Raw genomic sequence first — 20,392 nt, forward strand, 5'->3', positions numbered from 1 at the left:
AAGTGGACTTCGTCTAGTTCCCTTTTCCCTATCAATACAATTTATGACATAGTTGGACAGGCAGGTAGGTTCAGAGATTTTCTGAAGTCTTCCCTAAACCAACAAACTACGTCATCTGCTAGATCTACCTCATGTCGTGTAATCTTTATAACTGATCATTGACGTTCACAATTGAGGTTGGCTAGAAGTCTAAAGAGCTTTGTTATAGTTGAGTACCGTTCGAAGCTTTGGAACGCCAACTGTATAATGAATAAAAATCAAATATACACTTTAGCTAGTATACATATACACTTTAGCTGGTACACTTATACACTTTAGCTGGTACACATATACACTTTAGCTGGTACACTTTTACACTTAAGTTGGTACACATATACACTTTAGCTAGTATACATATACACTTTAGCTGGTACACATATACACTTAAGCTAGTATACATATACACTTTAGCTGGTACACTTATACACTTTAGCTGGTACACTTATACACTTAAGTTGGTACACATATACACTTAAGCTAGTATACATATACACTTTAGCTGGTACACATATACACTTAAGCTAGTATACATATACACTTTAGCTGGTACACTTATACACTTTAGCTAGTATACATATACACTTTAGCTGGTACACTTATACACTTAAGTTGGTACACATATACACTTTAGCTGGTACACATATACACTTTAGCTGGTACACATATACACTTTAGCTGGTACACTTATACACTTTAGCTGGTACACATGTGTATGCCTTTTTGTTTTTAGCTCTGAAGTTCATAAACCTAGCTGTCAAAGGCGGAGACGACAATGTTTCTTGGGGGAGGTGGTGTGGATCTGGGCAGGTGGTGTGAAATTGGTTGAGGATTATCAACTTTAAAAAATTTCCTCGGACTCAGAGAAATGTGTTCGCTTAGCAGGACTATTTCTTTCCCGGCCAAGGCAACACCTTTCTAAACTATAAAGATCTAACTCTATTTTGTATAAGCCTAATTGCACACACTAGACTGAACAAGAGTGAGGATCATTTAGAATAAATGGTTAGAGATTGTGAATGGAAGGTCAGCATCTGACTCCATTTTATTTAACTGTAAGCAATTTTCTTGATGTCAGAGAACACAAATACACAAAAGTAAACGGTGCTGGATTACTTATGTCTAAGACATAATCTATATGCCATATGGTTACATGTGAAATCAATATGTCATATGGTTACATGTGAAATCAATAGGTCATATGGTTACATGTGAAATCAATATGTCATATGGTTACATGTGAAATCAATAGGTCATATGGTTACATGTGAAATCAATATGTCATATGGTTACATGTGAAATCAATATGTCATATGGTTACATGTGAAATCAATATGTCATATGGTTACATGTGAAATCAATATGTCATATGGTTACATGTGAAATCAATATGTCATATGGTTACATGTGAAATCAATATGTCATATGGTTACATGTGAAATCAATATGTCATATGGTTACATGTGAAATCAATATGTCATATGGTTACATGTGAAATCAATATGTCATATGGTTACATGTGAAATCAATATGTCCTATGGTTACATGTGAAATCAATATGTCATATGGTTACATGTGAAATCAATATGTCCTATGGTTACATGTGAAATCAATATGTCATATGGTTACATGTGAAATCAATATGTCATATGGTTACATGTGAAATCAATATGTCATATGGTTACATGTGAAATCAATATGTCATATGGTTACATGTGAAATCAATATGTCATATGGTTACATGTGAAATCAATATGTCATATGGTTACATGTGAAATCAATATGTCATATGGTTACATGTGAAATCAATATGTCATATGGTTACATGTGAAATCAATATGTCATATGGTTACATGTGAAATCAATATGTCATATGGTTACATGTGAAATCAATATGTCATATGGTTACATGTGAAATCAATATGTCCTATGGTTACATGTGAAATCAATATGTCCTATGGTTACATGTGAAATCAATATGTCCTATGGTTACATGTGAAATCAATATGTCATATGGTTACATGTGAAATCAATATGTCATATGGTTACATGTGAAATCAATATGTCATATGGTTACATGTGAAATCAATATGTCATATGGTTACATGTGAAATCAATATGTCATATGGTTACATGTGAAATCAATATGTCATATGGTTACATGTGAAATCAATATGTCATATGGTTACATGTGAAATCAATATGTCCTATGGTTACATGTGAAATCAATATGTCATATGGTTACATGTGAAATCAATATGTCATATGGTTACATGTGAAATCAATATGTCATATGGTTACATGTGAAATCAATATGTCATATGGTTACATGTGAAATCAATATGTCATATGGTTACATGTGAAATCAATATGTCATATGGTTACATGTGAAATCAATATGTCATATGGTTACATGTGAAATCAATATGTCCTATGGTTACATGTGAAATCAATATGTCCTATGGTTACATGTGAAATCAATATGTCATATGGTTACATGTGAAATCAATATGTCATATGGTTACATGTGAAATCAATAGGTCATATGGTTACATGTGAAATCAATATGTCATATTTACTCGTCATGGAAATGTACTAACATATACGACCAGGTGCATCCTTGACACTTAAATATTTATACAGCGTATGTAACATTTTACAGTCATGGATCGCTGATAAGAGAACAGTCTGACAACTAGACACACACACACAGACATTGGACATAAATCCACTCCCACTTTACATTGTGTGTGTGTTAAATTATTGATTTCTCTAAGCATGTAGATTTAGTTCCTTGATTTTCGGATAAAAAAAAATATTTACAACTTGAAGGAGAAAGTGTTGTTTAATATCACTTCACATTGATGAAATCATTTTGATATATCAGATGTACATACCCATCATATTGTAATAACTCAGGTGCACACCAGCGTACTGTTCAACACTAGTGATGGACAGGCTGTTGAGATGACCAAAAAAAAGGGACAGACAGTTGATTTCAGCTAAGTGAATGGAGAAACAGAGCAAGAGCTTGGTTCGATCCACCGAGCGCCCTACATCTATAGAAGAGCACATTAACTGTGGACTGTCCAGCAAGCTGGTAAGCAGGTGGTTCTCTGGGCTGTTTGGTCTGGAAGCTGTCTATGGAAACTGTGGAAGGATTGTGGAAGACATTCCTGTTTGTTTGTGAATGCAATCTTTCTTGAGACAACCAGAAGAGCAAAGCGAAGTGTGACCCTGTATTATATAAGATAAGAAGATAAGAGAATGAACCCTGTAGAACGTGAAGACACAGGCGGCGCCTATGAAACCTGTAGGCCAGAGTGAAAAGACTTGATAGCCAAGACTATGTTCATTGAGATAGTCTCATTTCTCTAATCACCTGTAATAAACATTCTTCTTCTTCATCTTGATTCAATGTTGAGTTACCCCCCTCCTTTAAATTAGACAATAAAGTTTATTTCATCTCTTACATACAATGCTATATCTATATAACCTTTATTGTTTTTTAATTGGAGGAGTCTGGGGGAGGGGAAATGTTGGAGGAGGAATCCTGCATAAGATTGTTTTAAAAATCTAGATCTGCGCAACATTTTAATAATATTTTTAAAAAACCGAACACAAATGTGACGTAGCTTGTAGCCTGAACAGATACTGAGCTTTAACACACACCTGGAAGGATAAACGTAGAAAGGGGAGACCAATTCTGATATTACTGTCCTATGGAACACTGTGACTAGTCGGAATAGATTATCGTTTGATGTTGTTTTATAAATCTACTTGAACAAAACACAAACTTTCCAACAGGAAGCTAGGACAAAGATCAAAGAACTCGAGTCCAAGATGAAGGATTTGAATGTCCAAATACGCCACGAACTGATGAAAAATGAAAACATTGAAAGGGTAACATTCTTTTTCTCTAGGTCCATATCTTGTTCAATATTTAGTAAAAATTGAAAAACACCATTTAAACATTGGAATGATTAACTTTAATACAAGTTTTTCAGTATAGTATGTGTTTACGTTGTTTATTCTTTGATTTTCTTGTGTTTTTTAAAATAATAATTATGTAACTTTTCTATGAGGGGAGGGGAGGGTTTGGAAAACAATAATCAGAGGAGAAAATCAAGGTTTATTGAGTGAAATACTCCCTGAGATTTAATTGTAATTTTAAACATTCAACTATTTCAAAGAATATTAATGAATATTAAAATGAGATTGACTGAGTGGTATAAACCCCTTGGCTAACTATCAAGAAGGCTCGAGTTCGAATCCCTACCTGAGCTGTGAGTTTGCTGAGCGCCTAATGGCGGCAAGAAAACCTTCTCCCAGTCACACCCTCTTCCCACATGTTCACAAAAGAGCCAGAACCAGAATGCGTTGAGCTTTGGCATAAAAGATGAGCAATACAAAAGCTGTTACAGAAAAAAAAACAAAAAAAAAACGTTACCGCACATAGCGGCACAATGATAAAAGATAATTTTCTGTGTTTAAAAAAAAAATTGATTACAGGGTAACCATTTGGGGAGCAAAACAGAGGGCTGGAAAATTCACAATTTTCAAAAGCTACAAAAACATTTTGAAAATTTTGGGACTCTAGAAGTATGAACTGAAACAAAAAAAATTATACATATCTATGTAGAAATATTGAAAGGTTAAATCCGATGATTTTAATATTAAAATGAATGCCGACGGATATTGACCAATGGTTTTGTTTGTCCAGGGTCTGGAGACCATCCCAAGACTCCGAGACGAGATTGAAGAGAAGAAAGTCAAAATTAAAAGTCTGGAAAAAGAACTCACGGAGAAAACTTGTTTATTGAATTCTTCCAGGAAATGTGCACGAGAACTTAAAGGCAAACTGAAGGTTAGGCTTTGTTATTATTGATAGGGCTTAACGGGGAGGGTTAGGGTTGGTTAAGAAATGGAAAAGAAAATGTAACATTCCAGAAATATCCAAATATATCTTACAATTTTCATACACTATTGTTTTGTTGTCTATTGCCATGCCCGAACCGTTGGATGCTAGTGATGATACTTTTACAACTTAACGCCATCTTATTTTGTTGAACTGTTCTACCAAGGATGCTCCAGGCTATCTTTGTTGTTATCAACGACTCCTCAATAACAGCTCAGCAGCATCATTAAGTGGGTTTACAGACCAACACTTAAAGACCTGTAACTTTGATTTTTATGTAGGATGAATTCTAAAGAATAAAAAAAAAGCTTTTTTATTTTACTTAAGTTTATTCTATCCCTCTAAGGATGTTGACACTCAAGATGAGAAATGCCAGTCACTGAAGGAGGAAATGGAGCTGCTGCAGAATGAAGTGACCACACTGAAAACATTGATGAGTAGCAAAGATGTCTTGTTACAACAGAGGTGTCAGAAGCTGGACCAGGCGAAAGTAAGTTAGCAAATTGTGACTAATTTACTCACATAGATGTCAGATGAGTTTATTTTTTTTTAAACTTTAATTTTTTTAATGATTATTAGTATGCTGTGGACCTGCTCTGTCAGACAGCTTACTCACAAGAAGAGGAGACGAGACTAAAACAGATCAATAAGTTGTTAAGTAAATTGCAGCAGTTAAATCTGAGAAGTATTAGTCAGGATGACCCAATCTCGTGAGTTTTTAGAATATATTTTCTACTTGTGCTTATGTCTAAATTATTCTAAATATTTAATCTTTTTTATACCCACACTGTTACGTTGTGTACGCGGCAATGTCGCAGGAGAAGTGCAAACAGGAAGTTTGTGTCCACATTGGCTTTGCAAATATTCAATTTTGTAAACAGAAGTTTGGAGGGGAAAAAAAAAATCCTTTTTTTTCCTGATCGAGATGTTTCTACTTATAAACCTTTTTAAAAACAAGAAGACAAGCTTATATTAGGGTCCGCTTTTTTGTGAGTTTGAATCCACATACACAGATAGTTTGTAAATTTATTAATAAAGTTAAATTTTATTGTAAGTTAGCAACTTAATCTTTTCTTGATATATTGAGGAATCAAAGTGTTTTATTTCGTTAAGAGGATTTCTGTTTTTGATTCCCCTCAACAAGTACCTCCAGATCTATTTGGACATTAGTTCATCAAATGTCATCTGAATGAATGCGAAAAAATGCATATTTTACGAAACCATAAATGTTACATTTCTCCTATCTTGGCTGGAGTCACTGAAAAACAAAAAGAGAAGAGAACAAAAAAGCAGTCACTAAACAAATTATTTTCCTGAGCCTTGTATCTCATTGTGTCATATAATTTCATTTCCTATAACCATTTCTTACCTTCAACTTTATATATAAATATTGTTTTTAAAACGTATTTAGGCACTTTTCTTTGATTTAATTTAAAAAAAGCAGAGGAAAAAAACTACAAAATTAGCAGCATTATGATGTATTTACAAAAAAAACAGTTTTTAAATGAAAAGTAAATGTAATTCTTATGTATTTTGAATACATTAAACTCTCTCTACTACATACATCTATCAAGTGATATTGTTTGCTCCTTTAGAATTCCAAATTCTTTTTCACGTTACTTAAGGTCTAGAAATAATGGATCATTTAAACTTTTGTTGAATATTAGGCCAAAAGAACAGTCCAGTTCATGGTGTGGACAAGGCAGATCAAAGTCAGCAATGGTTAGTCGTGATTTTATAGTGTCCACCTCCAATATAGCTTTTGGCTTAAGTCAATAATCTTTTTTTTTTATAACTCAATACTTGCTAATGTTAAAAAAAAAAGAGAATGAGAAATGTTTTCTGCTACATATGTCTAAATCCTCCCCCGGGTTTGAATCAAAGTGAAAACTGGGTTTTTTATTTAAGTGATCTTACTTTTACTTTTTTACTATTGAGGAAAGACCATTAAAATTTAGAAGTTGTAGAGATAGTGTCTTTGGGTTAATATTTGTTTACATACAATAATAAAATACTAAGAAAGAAACAAAGATAAAGGAATAATTCTTATTTCACATGTTTGGAAAAATTCATACAAGAGCTCCTTCTTCTCTAGTGTCATTAGATTAAGGAAAGGGTTGCTTGAATCAGCCAATAACATAGCAAAGTTTAAGTTTCTAACTAACTTAGAAGTTTGCAATATCACATGGATACGCGTAAAACGTAATTATCTTCTTTCTTGAAAGAATGTCTGTAAATTATAAGTTCAGAGTGTCTCTGTAAACATTAATAAAGCTTACTGTATTTAATTGTATTTCTAGGTCCGTGGTACCCACCACAATCATTGTCACGATGATCAACAGAGTAACAAAGAAAACGCCGTCTATTTGGATCTGTCAGATCTCAATAACGATTCTTCGGGAAAACGAAAAGCATCAAAATCTTCCTCCCCTGGAAGTGGATCCCTCGTACAAAGAAGTGCCTCGTTTCACCAGATCACAACCAGCCGGGACACCACCCATTCTGCCCAGAGCAAAGAGAAGCGAGTTGCTTCCCCTAATCGGAGCAGGCTCAGCGATTCGCCTTATTTATGTTCATCATTTCGGAGCACTAGTGGAATAGTGTACACACCAAGCAGGACACCGAAACTGAGCTCTAAGTTCAGACCATCCTTGGACTACGTCTTAGGTTTGAACGGAACAACTGAGGGACGAGGATCAAGTTCTGGTGCTAAATCCGAAAGGCCGGCATCAAGCATTGCCACGTCAAGAAGAAGCCAAATTCAAATTTCAAACAATCTCAGCAATGGAGCCGAAACTGACAACAGTAACGAACAAGCCAACCTGGCAACGGAGACACTATTGTCGAAACTAACCAGAAAAGAGAAGAAAATTTTGTCAAGACTTTCACCGTCTCAGTTGGACTCCATCTTGTGTTACGCCATACAAAATGGAGACAGAGTTTCCGTCGAATTAGACCAAAAACCACCAAGATATGGCAAAAAACAACGTAGGTAGTTTTTCTTGAAATTTAATACCTGAATAATATGTCCTCACATGGCCGGATTAAAGTAAGTAGAGGTCAAAGGGCGGTAGCCCCACCTGCCCTCCCTTAACTCCGGCTCTGGGACCTCCTTGCGTTCACAACCAAGTCTTAGCTTGTCTCGTCTCATTCATGTAGACACGAAAACAAAATGAACAAAAAGGTTTCAGATTACATCTGTTATGGTTATGGCCATTCTCTTTGTGTTCAACTAAAGAATACATCTTGAGATAATGAGCTTATCTTTTGATTGAAGGTCAGGGACATTTGATTCTCTTTCTTTTGTATCATAAAGCTTTAAGACCATCACCATCATCATTAAATTTTGTGAGGACCCTCTCTTGCAAGAGCACTGGACAAAAAGCCTGCAATGCAGTCTCCTTACAAATCAAGAACATATTGCTTCCCATGTATTTCTAAAGGTCATTCAGCTAGTCTGGGACAGTCAAAAGGAATACGGGTCAAGGTTTCCCCTTTCTATCCACAACGGGGATAGCGTGAGTCGAAGTTTTTGACTGAATCGTGCTAAGTAAAAGACAATGGGGCAATAAAAAATCCTGCACTGTGCTACAATAGCTTGTTTGGGCCTAAATGGTTAGCATCCACTACGGATTGGCCAGGTCGGGGCCCCACTTAAGCTCTTAGACTTCGCTGTTTTTTCTTTGTGTCCCAAGACTCAAACCATTTTTCTTTCGTCTTTTGAACGGTTAAGCAGATGCATACCTCGTGCGATACGATATAATCCGCTAAACATACATGTGTACATACAAGCTTATATAGTATATCATTTCTTATTGACCTCTTGTAATTGTCCCCAGCTAAAGCAGTCCAATACTCAGGATTGGTGAAGTTCATAGGTCAGATCGAGACTTCATCTTCCCAGAACGAGTCCACGGTGTATGTAGGCATTCTATTAGATGAACCAAGTAGGTCACTTGAATTTTCTTTTGTCATTCGTTGTTCCAAATATATTTGTAGAATCACTAGACTCATTCAGTCAATCAATGACAGAATAATCATTAGATTCATATTTTGATCAACTAATAAGAATGTCAATCAATAGTTTCATCATTGTGTTTAATGTGAACAGGAACTCTCTAAAACTTTAACATTAGTTTTAGTCATTTTACAATAGGATCTAGATCTTGCAACAGTTCTTTTTGTATAGTATATAACTATATCGAAGTGTGTATTTAAAGCATGGTTCACTGTATATGAACATTATATGAATGATTGTTTATTGCAAAAGATTTTCGTGGAAAATATAATTATTAAATTATTAAATTGTCTGTTTCTTCAGTTGGAGATTCTGACGGCGAGTACAAAGGAGTGAGGTACATGTTTACACCACCGGGCTATGCCAAGTTTTGTCAGCTTCGAGAGCTTGATACTGTTTTAGACGTTTCGGTAATTAGACTTTAGCCCTTACATAGAATGATGGAATGAGACGAGATGGGTTTTTAGATAAAAAGACGATATAGTTTATCTAGCTAGCCTGATATATAACTTAGCATGACATAGGTTGCAGTTGGTTGTCAAATAGAGGTAATACATTACATATAACCAGTGCTTTTTTGTGAAATAAAAAATAGGTACCGGTACTCAGTGATGGATTGCCTAACTTTTAACTACTAATAAATAAATAATATACGTTAAAATACAAGAAAAGTAATAATTTTTCCCCACATTGAAAAATGTGCCGGTACGCCGTATCGGTGCGAACCGTCACAAAAAAAGGGACTGTTTATGACTAATGCTTATTTTGTGTTTATCAAGCAAAAATAAATCAAGACGAATTTGGTCAATTATAATCTAGAGTCTTGTCGACTTGTCTGTTTGTTCTGTTGTTTCGTAGTGAGTCTGTATTTGGGAGAAACAAGTCCGCAATATTATGTATTAGTATTGTTGTTTATGACTCTTTGTTCTGACCATGACATTGAACTGATTCTATTTTGTTGTCCTCAGCTGGGTGTGTATGTGCCGATCAGCAAGTTGGTAGTAACTCGATATCAGGATTATATTAACACTAAGGTGGACAGTGGTCATCAAGTGTCATCGTCCAGTAGTTCAAGTGACAAGGTTTATCAACCGATTCAAGTCTGATGACAGAAAGCCAGTAGAGTGTGCTAGTATTTGGTTTGTCATCGGCTGATCAATGCAGCCAGCAGTTCTTCTAGATCTTCCATCATTCAACATCATTATTCTAGCTCAGTGCGGTTGTGTCTCGGGATATCTTGAGGAACACTTTATCCCCGTTTCATTGGCACCGCTGAAAAGTTCCAAACGCTCACACCTGATATTAATGGAAAGCGTACGTCTTTCAAGGAGGTTTCAAACTTCCAAAGTTTCTGAAAACAAGATTTCTTTTAATTTGTAATTGTAACCAATGTATTAGCCTATATCTAATTGTCAACATCTAAGTCCTAAAAGTTTTACTAATGTAATAATTCATAAACAAAAAGGATTTAGATCTATGCCACTGTTTAAATGTATATCATGAGCCAGAACAATAATGCCTTGTGACATTGCTTTACTGAGCGTGTGCCAAGGGCAATAACACTTTGCTTAATTTTCTCCCTTCGTTATAAGTTCGTGGAACCTTTTGAGCACATCAATTGACTATTTATTAATATTCTATTGTTATTGTTATATTGCTATAATGCATAATGCTGATGGAAGTATGCATTTTAATTTTTGGAATATATTAATGCCAACCATAGATACATTTTATGTTCCATTTTGTAATATCCCTCCTTTCATTTTAAAGTATCATTATATTATTCCTGTTACAAGCCTATCTTCAGATATCTCCACATCGGACACAAACTCATCTACTCTTTATTGCTATGGATGTCTAAACCTGTTGGGCACATGTGACCCATCGACCATTATGTCTACTCCGTCTCAAATTCTTTGGCCAGCCTCTGTTGTTGTTTTTTTTTGTTGTTTTTTTCATTCACCAGAATGAAATCGTATTAAAACAGAGAATATTCCATTAGCATACTTTCGAACTTTACAGTTGGCTTACTGTCTGGTTACACTTCATATAGAAGAAAAATTGTAAAACTTAGAATGTTCTGAAAACAACAAAATAGCCCCAGATCTTTATAAGTTGCTATTTAGAATTGAAATCTCTGATCTCATTTTTTAAATGAAATACGGGCTTGTAGTTTTAACATCTTTGAAATTAGTTCACACTTTTGTTGTTCATTTCTCTGTTTGGCTCTTGACACCAACACTGGCCATAGATGACGTCTTTTACTGTATGCCATGCACCTATTGTTGTTTATAATTTCAACTTGCTTATAATATTTGTCAACATTTTAAATTATTACAATTATTACAATACAGTATTGAAACTTTTGTTTGTGAATCTGTTTCTAATCATTTACTCTTGTCAAGACAGTCATGTGGTTGTTTCTCATCGTAAAATCGCGCGGGAGTTGGCGTGGAATAGGGTGCACGCTCGGGGTAGGCGTGGAATTGGGTGCAGGCTTGTCTGTGTAAGTCTCTCCTATTCTTCGTTTGTCTGATCCCTCTCAGTCTTTCCCAATCCCTCCCAAAGTTTTATCTCCAGACCGATGCCTCAGATAAAAATAATGTTCTGATGTTTAATGTTTTGTTTGGTGTAATGCACATATTGTAAGAAAACTTTCCCTATGGATAATAAATATTATTATTATTATAATGTGAAAAAACATTCGCATTATAGTTATTATTATTATGGTGATGTGTCAGGTTTGCAGCTGTGTAAGAGTGTGCGCGCGTGTGTGATTAAAGAAATGAAAGCAAGCATTACAGAAGTTGTTTTTTTTTAATCCAGGAATACTTTTCCCCTCATAGACTACCTTTAATAAAAGTATAATTGTGTATACCAAAGTTAACATCTGTATCCTGGGAAGTAAGTTATGTTTTAAGCGACATCGTTATTAAATAGCACGTGACGATCGTACAGCAACTGACAATGGAAAGTATAGATCGCACGCAGTAGAAACACTCGGACTATGTGTGAATATTTTAATCGATATTACATTTTTTAATGTAACAAAATATCGTAAAGCTATATAAATACATAGTAATAACTCCTTATATAACAGTACTATGAAGTCTACCAATATTAATTATCAAACACTTTGACTTAGAAACTGCATAGTAGCGTATAAGGTTTTCTGTAAAACAACATTAAGTCTGTGTTTTAATATTTCATCTGATATGATATTAGCCATGAAAAATTGGTTTATTTTTGGATTCCTCATTTTCAAACTATTCACAGTGTCAGGTTCCTGTTTTAATGAACGGGGAAGTAAATCAAATTTCTAATTCTTTAAGAATCATCGTTTCGAATTTTTATAGCTAAAGAAATTCAACTTTGCTGTCATTTGTTATAGATCTAAAACATATACTGGCATTCGATGACTGCTAGGTCGTATAGTGTGCATTCCAAGCCGTACTCAGACAGTCCCTGCTCGACGTCATTCTCTGCCACCTTGAAGCAGGTGTAGGGCGTTAATGTTCATCTCTGAAGCAACATACCTAACATATGAAACCAAACTTATAAAACCAAACTCTTAAAACCAAACTTATAAAACCAAACTTATAAAACCAAACCTAAATACCAAAATAGAGAAGAAAATAGTTCTTCATATAGTTCTAAATATTTATAAATGCAGCAAGGCAACACACAAAGTATATACAATGTATCCCCAGTTAAAAGCTTTAGCACTGTATCTTAATAGCCTCTTCTTGTTCAGCAGCTACAGGATTTAAATATAGGCGACACTATCTATACATTAGTGTAGGCCTGCCATACAGATAGTCAGTCCTGACATATAATATCTGGACTTATAGAGGACACCATATCTCAAATAGCTTAGGGTCATTAAAGTCTACATTCGGCACAGAGCAGGTATGACAGAAAACTTGTGTACAATGTTCTTTAACATAAACAATCTCCATGTAATATGTTGAACTATGTTTAAATTAATAATGTTTGTTTTCATTTTTTCATATTTGAAGTTTAAAATGCAAACAGAAATAAAATCAAAGGGAGAGAGAAACTAAAAAAGTTAAAGTTCCTTTCTCCACTATTTCAACTATAGTTTTATTATGTTTCAGGATTAACACATGGCAGAGGGTGTCAACACATTCCATTAACTTTGACCTTTCGTATAAAAAAAACAGCTCGAACACGGCGTTCCTATTGTACTCTGGGTAATGTTTTATCAAATATTTTTAGTCATAGTTATAAACAGAAAAGTGTATAATTTTTAATTATTTATGTAAAGATGTAGTATCATATGATAATCCCATTTCCAATGCCTTACAAAGACGAAAACTGTTTCATTTGAAATTATGCGATACTATAAGTATCACCTTTGCAAACCACCTGACTTTGATTTATTTAAGGATTTACTATTGACCGGAATTATAACAATAACTTCGATTCCCTAATGACAAATAAGACTAAACGGCGAGCATTGTTACAAACAGTAAATGACACCGAATGAAAATAATAAAAAATGACCTTACATATCAGATAGTTAGGGCAGGGCTTAGGCATAAGGAAACTAGGAAGCCGCCTAGGGCCGGCCTTAGGCATAGGGAAACTAGGAAGCCGCCTAGGGCCGGCCTTAGTCATAGGGAAACTAGGAAGCCGCCTAGGACCTCCTATTGGTGATGGCCTCGCACAGGACTAAAAAAATTTAGAGAAAAAAATTACGAAACTTTTATCAGATCTCAGACATAGTTGAGCACTATCACTCTATGTTTACAAGTCTAACTCTTGTCTCGAATATGACTCTATGTTTACAAGTCTTACTCGTGTCTCTACTACGGAAATTTCAATATATGAATTTTAGATATTTGTCGATTTAGATCTAGACGGGCGTAATTGCGCTATTTTATTTTTTAGCTGTTTCTTTTTAATTGTTTTGTTTCTATGGGGCCACCAAATTCACTCAAGGCCGGCCCTGAAATAGTCAAAACATATCCTAATACACCATGGAATTTAAAGACAGAAGTTTGCTTTATTTATATGTCATAAACTTAAAAGCTTGTTAACCTTCAAAATCTATCTGCGTATTTATTTTATTAAAAGAAACTCTGGTTAATTTACTTGGTCTTTTTTTGTCCTTCTAAAGTGTGTACACTTCAAGACGATGTCTTCCGTTCATTTTGTGACTGTGCTAAGAAAGACACGACCACTACACCAAGAGAAACCACAACGCCAGCACCAACATATCCTTCCCTTACCATAACAACCACAACCAGTACAACTACGCCACCGAAAGAAACATCAGAAGATACAACAACCCCAGACGAAACAACTCCAGAACCTACAACGTTTAAAATTTGAAGTATGTTACAAAGTTCGACAACTCTTTTCACTAGAGCTGTGGATTCTCTTATATTTGAATAAGATAAGATAATTCTTATTTGCTTCGAACCTTACTCGATGAGAAAAGTAAATTTCCCCTTTTAAACCATGCGGTCAATGGGGCAGTTGATGTTAAAATCTTGTTTCTTTGTCCAACGGTTAACGAGCAGGGTGTCATGTGGCCAGCACAACGACCAAACGCCAGTGGCGGGTGGCTGAGTGGTTCAAGTGCTTGGCTTTCCGGACTTGGGGTCCAGGGTTCAAATCTCGTTGAAGATTGGGAAATTGAATTATTGGATTTTTAGGGTGACCATGAGTCCACCCAACTCTAATAATGTTTACCTGACTTTAGTTGGGGAAAGTAAAGGTGGTTGGTCGTTATGCTGTCCACATAACACTCTCTGCTCTTTAACCGTCGGCAAAGAAACAGATGACCTTAACATCATCTGCCTCATTGATCGCAAGGCCTGAAAGGGGAAATTTAATTTATTTATTACTCACCTTTGCCTTTACCTATCCCTTAGTCTGTTGGACCGTTGGGGCACCATGCAAGATTTGTTAACCGTCTTTCTCCATTCCTCTATTTTTTTGCACTAGATTGAACCTCTTTCAATGACAGGCCAGTTCAATCTTTATGTTGTCCTCCCATCGTTTTCTCTGCCTGCCTCTTCTTCTTTTTCTTTGTACTATTCCTTAATAGAAGGTCTTCTCAATGAGACATTAATTGTGGAACGTATACTTTCACATATAACCTCATGCCACTATTTAAGGTTTTAAGGTTCCCTTTGAGAATTGCTAACTATATTTTTTTTCTTTTCTCATGCAATTCGAAGAGGACTGACTTCCCCCCACCCCCCCACCTCCATCTTTTTGTGAACTTACTCTCAACACAAACAACTTATATACATTTTTAAAATTATTTAAAGAACTCAAAAGAAGTTTCAAGTTTTTTTTTTCGAACTCATAATCTTTTTTCTTGTATTAAAAAGATATACGCACATGTTCTCGGTTTTAAATGTTTATTATGATGTAAATAATAAGCCAGTGCTAACCCAAACTTAAGTTAGCCCTAGAAGACATGTATAGATATATTAAATGGCGTTCATTTTAGCTTAAAAATAATATAATCTTTGAAGTTAATTTTAGATATAGACTACTAGCCCGGGTGAAAGAGCGTCGAACAAACAAAAAGCTGAGAGAAGAAACAGGCCTGTCTGCAACTGACCAAACCTACCTATGCCACGTTTGCGGGCGGCCGGCTTTTTAAAGGGAGAATTGGACTTTACAGTGATCTGCGAGTCCATAGGAAATGAGAAATGTGCTCATCGTCGACCACGAAGGAGGAGCTCTAGACTAATAGCAAGGGGAGAAGCGTTAAAATGAAATTTCGTATGCAGGTTCATTTTACCTCTTGAAGTGATGAGGTTCCACCCCCTCACCAATATATGACTCACTGTCTACATTAGAGTGCTCAAAAGACATGCCTTGTAGACTTCCACATCGTACTTCACAAAAAAAAAGAGTAAATAGTAGTTGTGTTCTATTGGAAGACAATATAAAAAAAAATAGAAGTTGCTTACTAAGAATGTGTCACAGAACAGGTGAAAGAGAGATAAATTTGTCCATTTATCTCTTAATAATCAGTTCTATAGATCTATAATTAACAGTTTATTTGAAAAACGTTTTGTGCCTATTTGTGAGGGGATTTATATTTCTGTCTCCGAATATTATTTAATTTCATTGTTTATGGAATGCCCGCAATTTAAATATTACTGTTTTCTTAACAGGTTTTCCAAACGAATCAATCTGATCAAGATCACATCAAAAGGATGTTATGCTGCTAAAAGATTACTCTCAGAATTTCACTGTAGGCAAAAACTCTAACACATTGAGATCATCTTATTTTTTCTTTCGTATCCAATAATTCGAAAATTTCGCATTGTGTGCAGTGTCAGTGTGAACTAATGAGCCATTTGGACATTTATTAAAGTTATGATTATGTTCTTACAATTTTTCATTTCATGAATTAATGGTATAACTTAATTTCTTTTGAGAGTCCATCAAAGCATATTACCATTACCAATGTACTGTTAGTGGAAATGAAATTACTTTGGGCGTTACACATTCAAGATAAATAATTATTACTAGTCGACCGGCGGCGTAGCATACGCCTCTATTTTGCAGGGCCGGCCTTAGGCCACTGCAACCTCTACGAGCGCAGTGGGCCCCGCACTTTCATAAGACCCGCACTTTCATAGGGGCCGCGCTAATTCAAGGTGCATAAATTATTAAATTAAACCATTGTATAACTTCAAACAAGTGTTCTTGGCACACAATGTTTCCTTTATTCATTCACTACCGGAACGGATCTATTGGATAGAGAACCTGAAAATGGCAGACCAAAATAAAAAAGTTAAAAATTGTTTTTGTGCAAATTGGCTTCTCAAATGTTGAAGAGTTCAGTAGGACGTAACCATAGACATAAATAAATATAGACTGGCCAATTAAAGAGTTTTATGAAACGAAAATGTGTGACTTGCAATTTTGTGTACTTTATCATAAAGAATTTATAAGCAGTATAAAAGTTAAGTATTCATATCTATACACACCTATATATATTGTAAATAAAGAGGCAGTGTAGTTTTGTTTAATCTCTAAGAATGAAGATCATGCAACTTTTCATAATTCGGAAATCCGAATACAATAGATATACATGTTTTCAAGTTACATGAAGTTACTTCCTTTTTCCAGTCTATATTTATTTATGTCTATGGACGTAACTTATTGATATCTTTTTGGCTGATGACAGATTGTTTAGTCTCGGAGTTTAGCACTATAGCGACTCGCCATTATCAGTATCTCCTACCTAGAAGATCAAACCATTTCCTTTGAAACCAAACAACCATACACAAGCATACACAACAGCATACACAAGCACATACACAAGCATACACAAATACGGGGGGGGGGGGCGGTGGCTGAGTGGTTAAGCGCTCGGCTTCCGAACCTAAGGTCCTGGATTCAAACCTCGGGGAAGGCTGGGATTGTGAATTTTGTGATTTTAAGGGCACCCTTAACCCAACTCTAATGGATACCTGACTTTAGTTAGGAAAAGTAAAGGCGATTGGTCGTTGTGCTGGCCACATGACACCCTGCTCGTTAACCGTTGGCCATAGAAACATACGACCTTAACATCATCTGCCCCATAGATCGCAAGGTCAGAAAGGGGAAACTTTACTTTTTTTTTTTTTTTACGTTGGTGCTTGGTAGTTATTCTTTAACAATATTGCTAAGTGTTACACAGTTACAGTGAGATAACACTTGAATGGTAAAATGAAAATGTTATTTCCTCACATTTGTTATCATTTTATTTATTTCTTTGACTTACTAAGAGACAGCCTACATTAACATCCCCTATATGAGTGTATGATTGCTTGTGCTTGCGTATGTGTGTGCTAGTGTATGATTGTGTGTGCTTGTGTATGCTTTTATGTGTTTCTGTATGCATATGTGTGCTTGTGTATGAATATGTATGCTTGTGTATGCTTTGCTTGTGTATGCTTGTGTGTACCTGTGTGCTTGTGTGTGCCTGTGTGCTTGTGTGTGTGATTGTGCATGCTTGTGTATGCTTGTGCGAACGTTTATGTACTTATGTGTGCTTGTGTACGCTTATGTTTGCTTGTGTATGCGTGTGTGCACTTGTGTATATTTGTGTCTACTTATGTATGCCTGTGTACGCTAATGTAATCTTGTGTATGCTTGTGTCTACTTATGTATGCCTGTGTACGCTTATGTAATCTTGTGTGTACTTATGTATGCTTGTGGGCACTTCTGTATGCTTTTGTTTGTATTTCTGTATGAAGAAAAGTAAAAGTTCTCCTTTCTGACCTTGCGATCTATGGGGCAGATGATGTTAAGGTCGTATGTTTCTATGGCCAACGGTTAACGACCTCTGTGTGTACTAGCCTAGCTCAAAGTGTCTACTATGATTCAAAGTTTATTCCTGAATGTTTAGATCTACTTGACCTGACTACATATATTACAAGAGCATCGCTTCTTTCTTTTGGTGAAATGTCGAAACGTTATCTCTAGTCTGGTGATCATTAATCGCCCATCAGTCTAATTAGTGCTCTCGGCGCTATATGAATTTGACTTATTTGTTAATTTAGGTATAGATAGTAAGGGACAGGAAGGTTTATAATTTATTTCGTATTTTTCGGTCTTAAATTTTTGTTTTTCTTTTTTATTTGGGGCAACCCTATTTACTTTGCCAAGTGTCTCCTTATTCGCTTCGCTTAGTTTCTCCAATGCCCGGCACTGACCTAACAAATGGAAATTCAGTTTGACTACAATTTCCACCTCAGTACTATTACTATAGATGCTAACACAAACAAGCAAAATACAAGAGTTACCTAAAAAACAAGTAAAGCTAATCTTAGAGGAATACCTGCTTATTTCCATATGAAAAAAAAAGTTAACCAATATTTAATTGAGAGTTAATTTTTAAATTGGTTAATGTTTTGTTAAGTACAATAAATAATTTATTAAGTTTCAACTTGATCCGAGAATGGGTGTGGGAGAAATGATGTGTACAATTACCTTAGGGAACAAAACCCCAAATCTCTTAATATTGAAGGATAAATTTCCCTTGTTTCTATCAACTAAAATAATTTGTAACCAATAATTAATTGACTAACTGGTTAGTTCTTTTTATTGATTCATGTTTTGTTAGGTACAATAAATAATTGTGTAAAGTTTCGAATTTATCCGAGAATCGGTGTGGGAGAAATGACGTGTACACAATTTTGACCAGACAGCCAGACCAGAGTTGATATAAGCTTTGCAATAAAAACATAAAACAAGAAAAAGGGTGAAGTTCAATTTAGTGCCCTTCACACTGTTTACTTTATCTTGAACATTTTCAACATTGCAAATGTAGTCATTATTGCTTAAATTCGGGAGAAGGAACTTTTTAAGGTGAAGTGATCTTTATTTTTTTAGGGAATATGGAAGACAGTGTCGAGGTAAAAGGAGGTAAAATATTTCCCCAAAACAATTCAAAATTGAATAAGTAGCTAACGAGTGTGACCAAGAAGATGGGGAGGGTCGAGCTGGGGTCACTACTAGGTCTAGCCATGAGTTGAGGATGACCTGATCCATTGATAAAAAGGACAATAAAAAGAAAAAAAAAGAGTGTGGGTGAAAGCAATTGTGTGTGTGTGATACATAAGAATAGAGAGAAGCTGCTAAAAAAATCTATGAGGTGTGGGACAAATAACATGTTCAAACTTTTTGCCAGACAGGCATAAAAACAGACAAATCGAGTTCATATAAGCTTCGCAAAAAGATATCTAAAAAAGGCTCTTCCCTAAATAGCAATTCTTTTAATGTATGCAGTGGCGTAGATAGGATATTCGGATATTTTGACATTCGACCTTATAGCATGAGATAATGTACTTAAAAATATTTAGGTCTTAATTCCAACTGCTACTTGTGTGTAAGTTAAATTATTAAAAAAAAAAATCATTAAGACTCTTTTAATTAATAATACCGTTGTTTATTGGCGAGATAATGCACAAGTGACAAATCTGAATTCATGTCGCCTCACGTCGGGCTTTCTCTGCAACAAAGGCATCTATAACTTCATCTATATCAATACTGTCTAGTATTTTTTACTCCAAGTGAATAGCAAGATTACATGGCAGTGGTATTAAAATAAATGTAAAAAATAAATAAATTAGGACATTCATTTGGGGGGGGGGGGGGCTCAAGTGAGGGGGGGCTTTCAAATTTGGACCCCTCCTCCCCCACCCTAGCTACGCCACTGATCCATTGAAGAGAAAATGTATTTAACTAAATTGTATACTATCTTTGGTTAACTTTTCAACAGTGTACAATCACATTTCTTGAAGCTCTCTTGTAGCAGAAAGTCATTTTGTTCTTTAGTTGGCAATAGTGTAAAATCACATTTCTTGAAGCTCTCTTGTAGCAGAAAGTCATTTTGTTCTTTAGTTGGCAATAGTGTAAAATCACATTTCTTG

At 35.2% G+C, this 20,392-nt stretch overlaps 1 protein-coding gene and 1 long non-coding RNA gene across 6 annotated transcripts in view; both read left to right on the forward strand.

The window, feature by feature from the left end:
* LOC106070090 (myosin-7-like) overlaps nucleotides 1-11,768 on the forward strand; it is a 48,237-nt gene extending 36,469 nt beyond the window's left edge. For all 5 annotated transcript variants that reach the window (XM_056036159.1, XM_056036160.1, XM_056036161.1 and 2 more), the window contains 9 exons: nucleotides 3,844-3,939; nucleotides 4,760-4,903; nucleotides 5,301-5,444; nucleotides 5,534-5,664; nucleotides 6,622-6,676; nucleotides 7,255-7,942; nucleotides 8,794-8,901; nucleotides 9,276-9,382; nucleotides 9,941-11,768. In XM_056036159.1, the coding sequence (XP_055892134.1) occupies nucleotides 3,844-3,939; nucleotides 4,760-4,903; nucleotides 5,301-5,444; nucleotides 5,534-5,664; nucleotides 6,622-6,676; nucleotides 7,255-7,942; nucleotides 8,794-8,901; nucleotides 9,276-9,382; nucleotides 9,941-10,078 (1,611 nt within the window). In that variant the 3' untranslated portion in view covers nucleotides 10,079-11,768. The remainder of the gene's footprint in view (nucleotides 1-3,843; nucleotides 3,940-4,759; nucleotides 4,904-5,300; nucleotides 5,445-5,533; nucleotides 5,665-6,621; nucleotides 6,677-7,254; nucleotides 7,943-8,793; nucleotides 8,902-9,275; nucleotides 9,383-9,940) is intronic.
* Nucleotides 11,769-12,061: 293 nt separating this feature from the next.
* LOC106052573 (uncharacterized) lies at nucleotides 12,062-16,355 on the forward strand. The gene is made up of 4 exons (XR_008778991.1): nucleotides 12,062-12,278; nucleotides 13,091-13,186; nucleotides 14,116-14,331; nucleotides 16,139-16,355. It is a non-coding gene; the product is annotated as an uncharacterized LOC106052573 (long non-coding RNA).
* The last annotated feature ends 4,037 nt before the right edge of the window (nucleotides 16,356-20,392 follow it).

The sequence above is a fragment of the Biomphalaria glabrata genome, chromosome 7 (assembly GCF_947242115.1).
Source record: "Biomphalaria glabrata chromosome 7, xgBioGlab47.1, whole genome shotgun sequence".
Lineage (NCBI taxonomy): Eukaryota > Metazoa > Mollusca > Gastropoda > Planorbidae > Biomphalaria > Biomphalaria glabrata.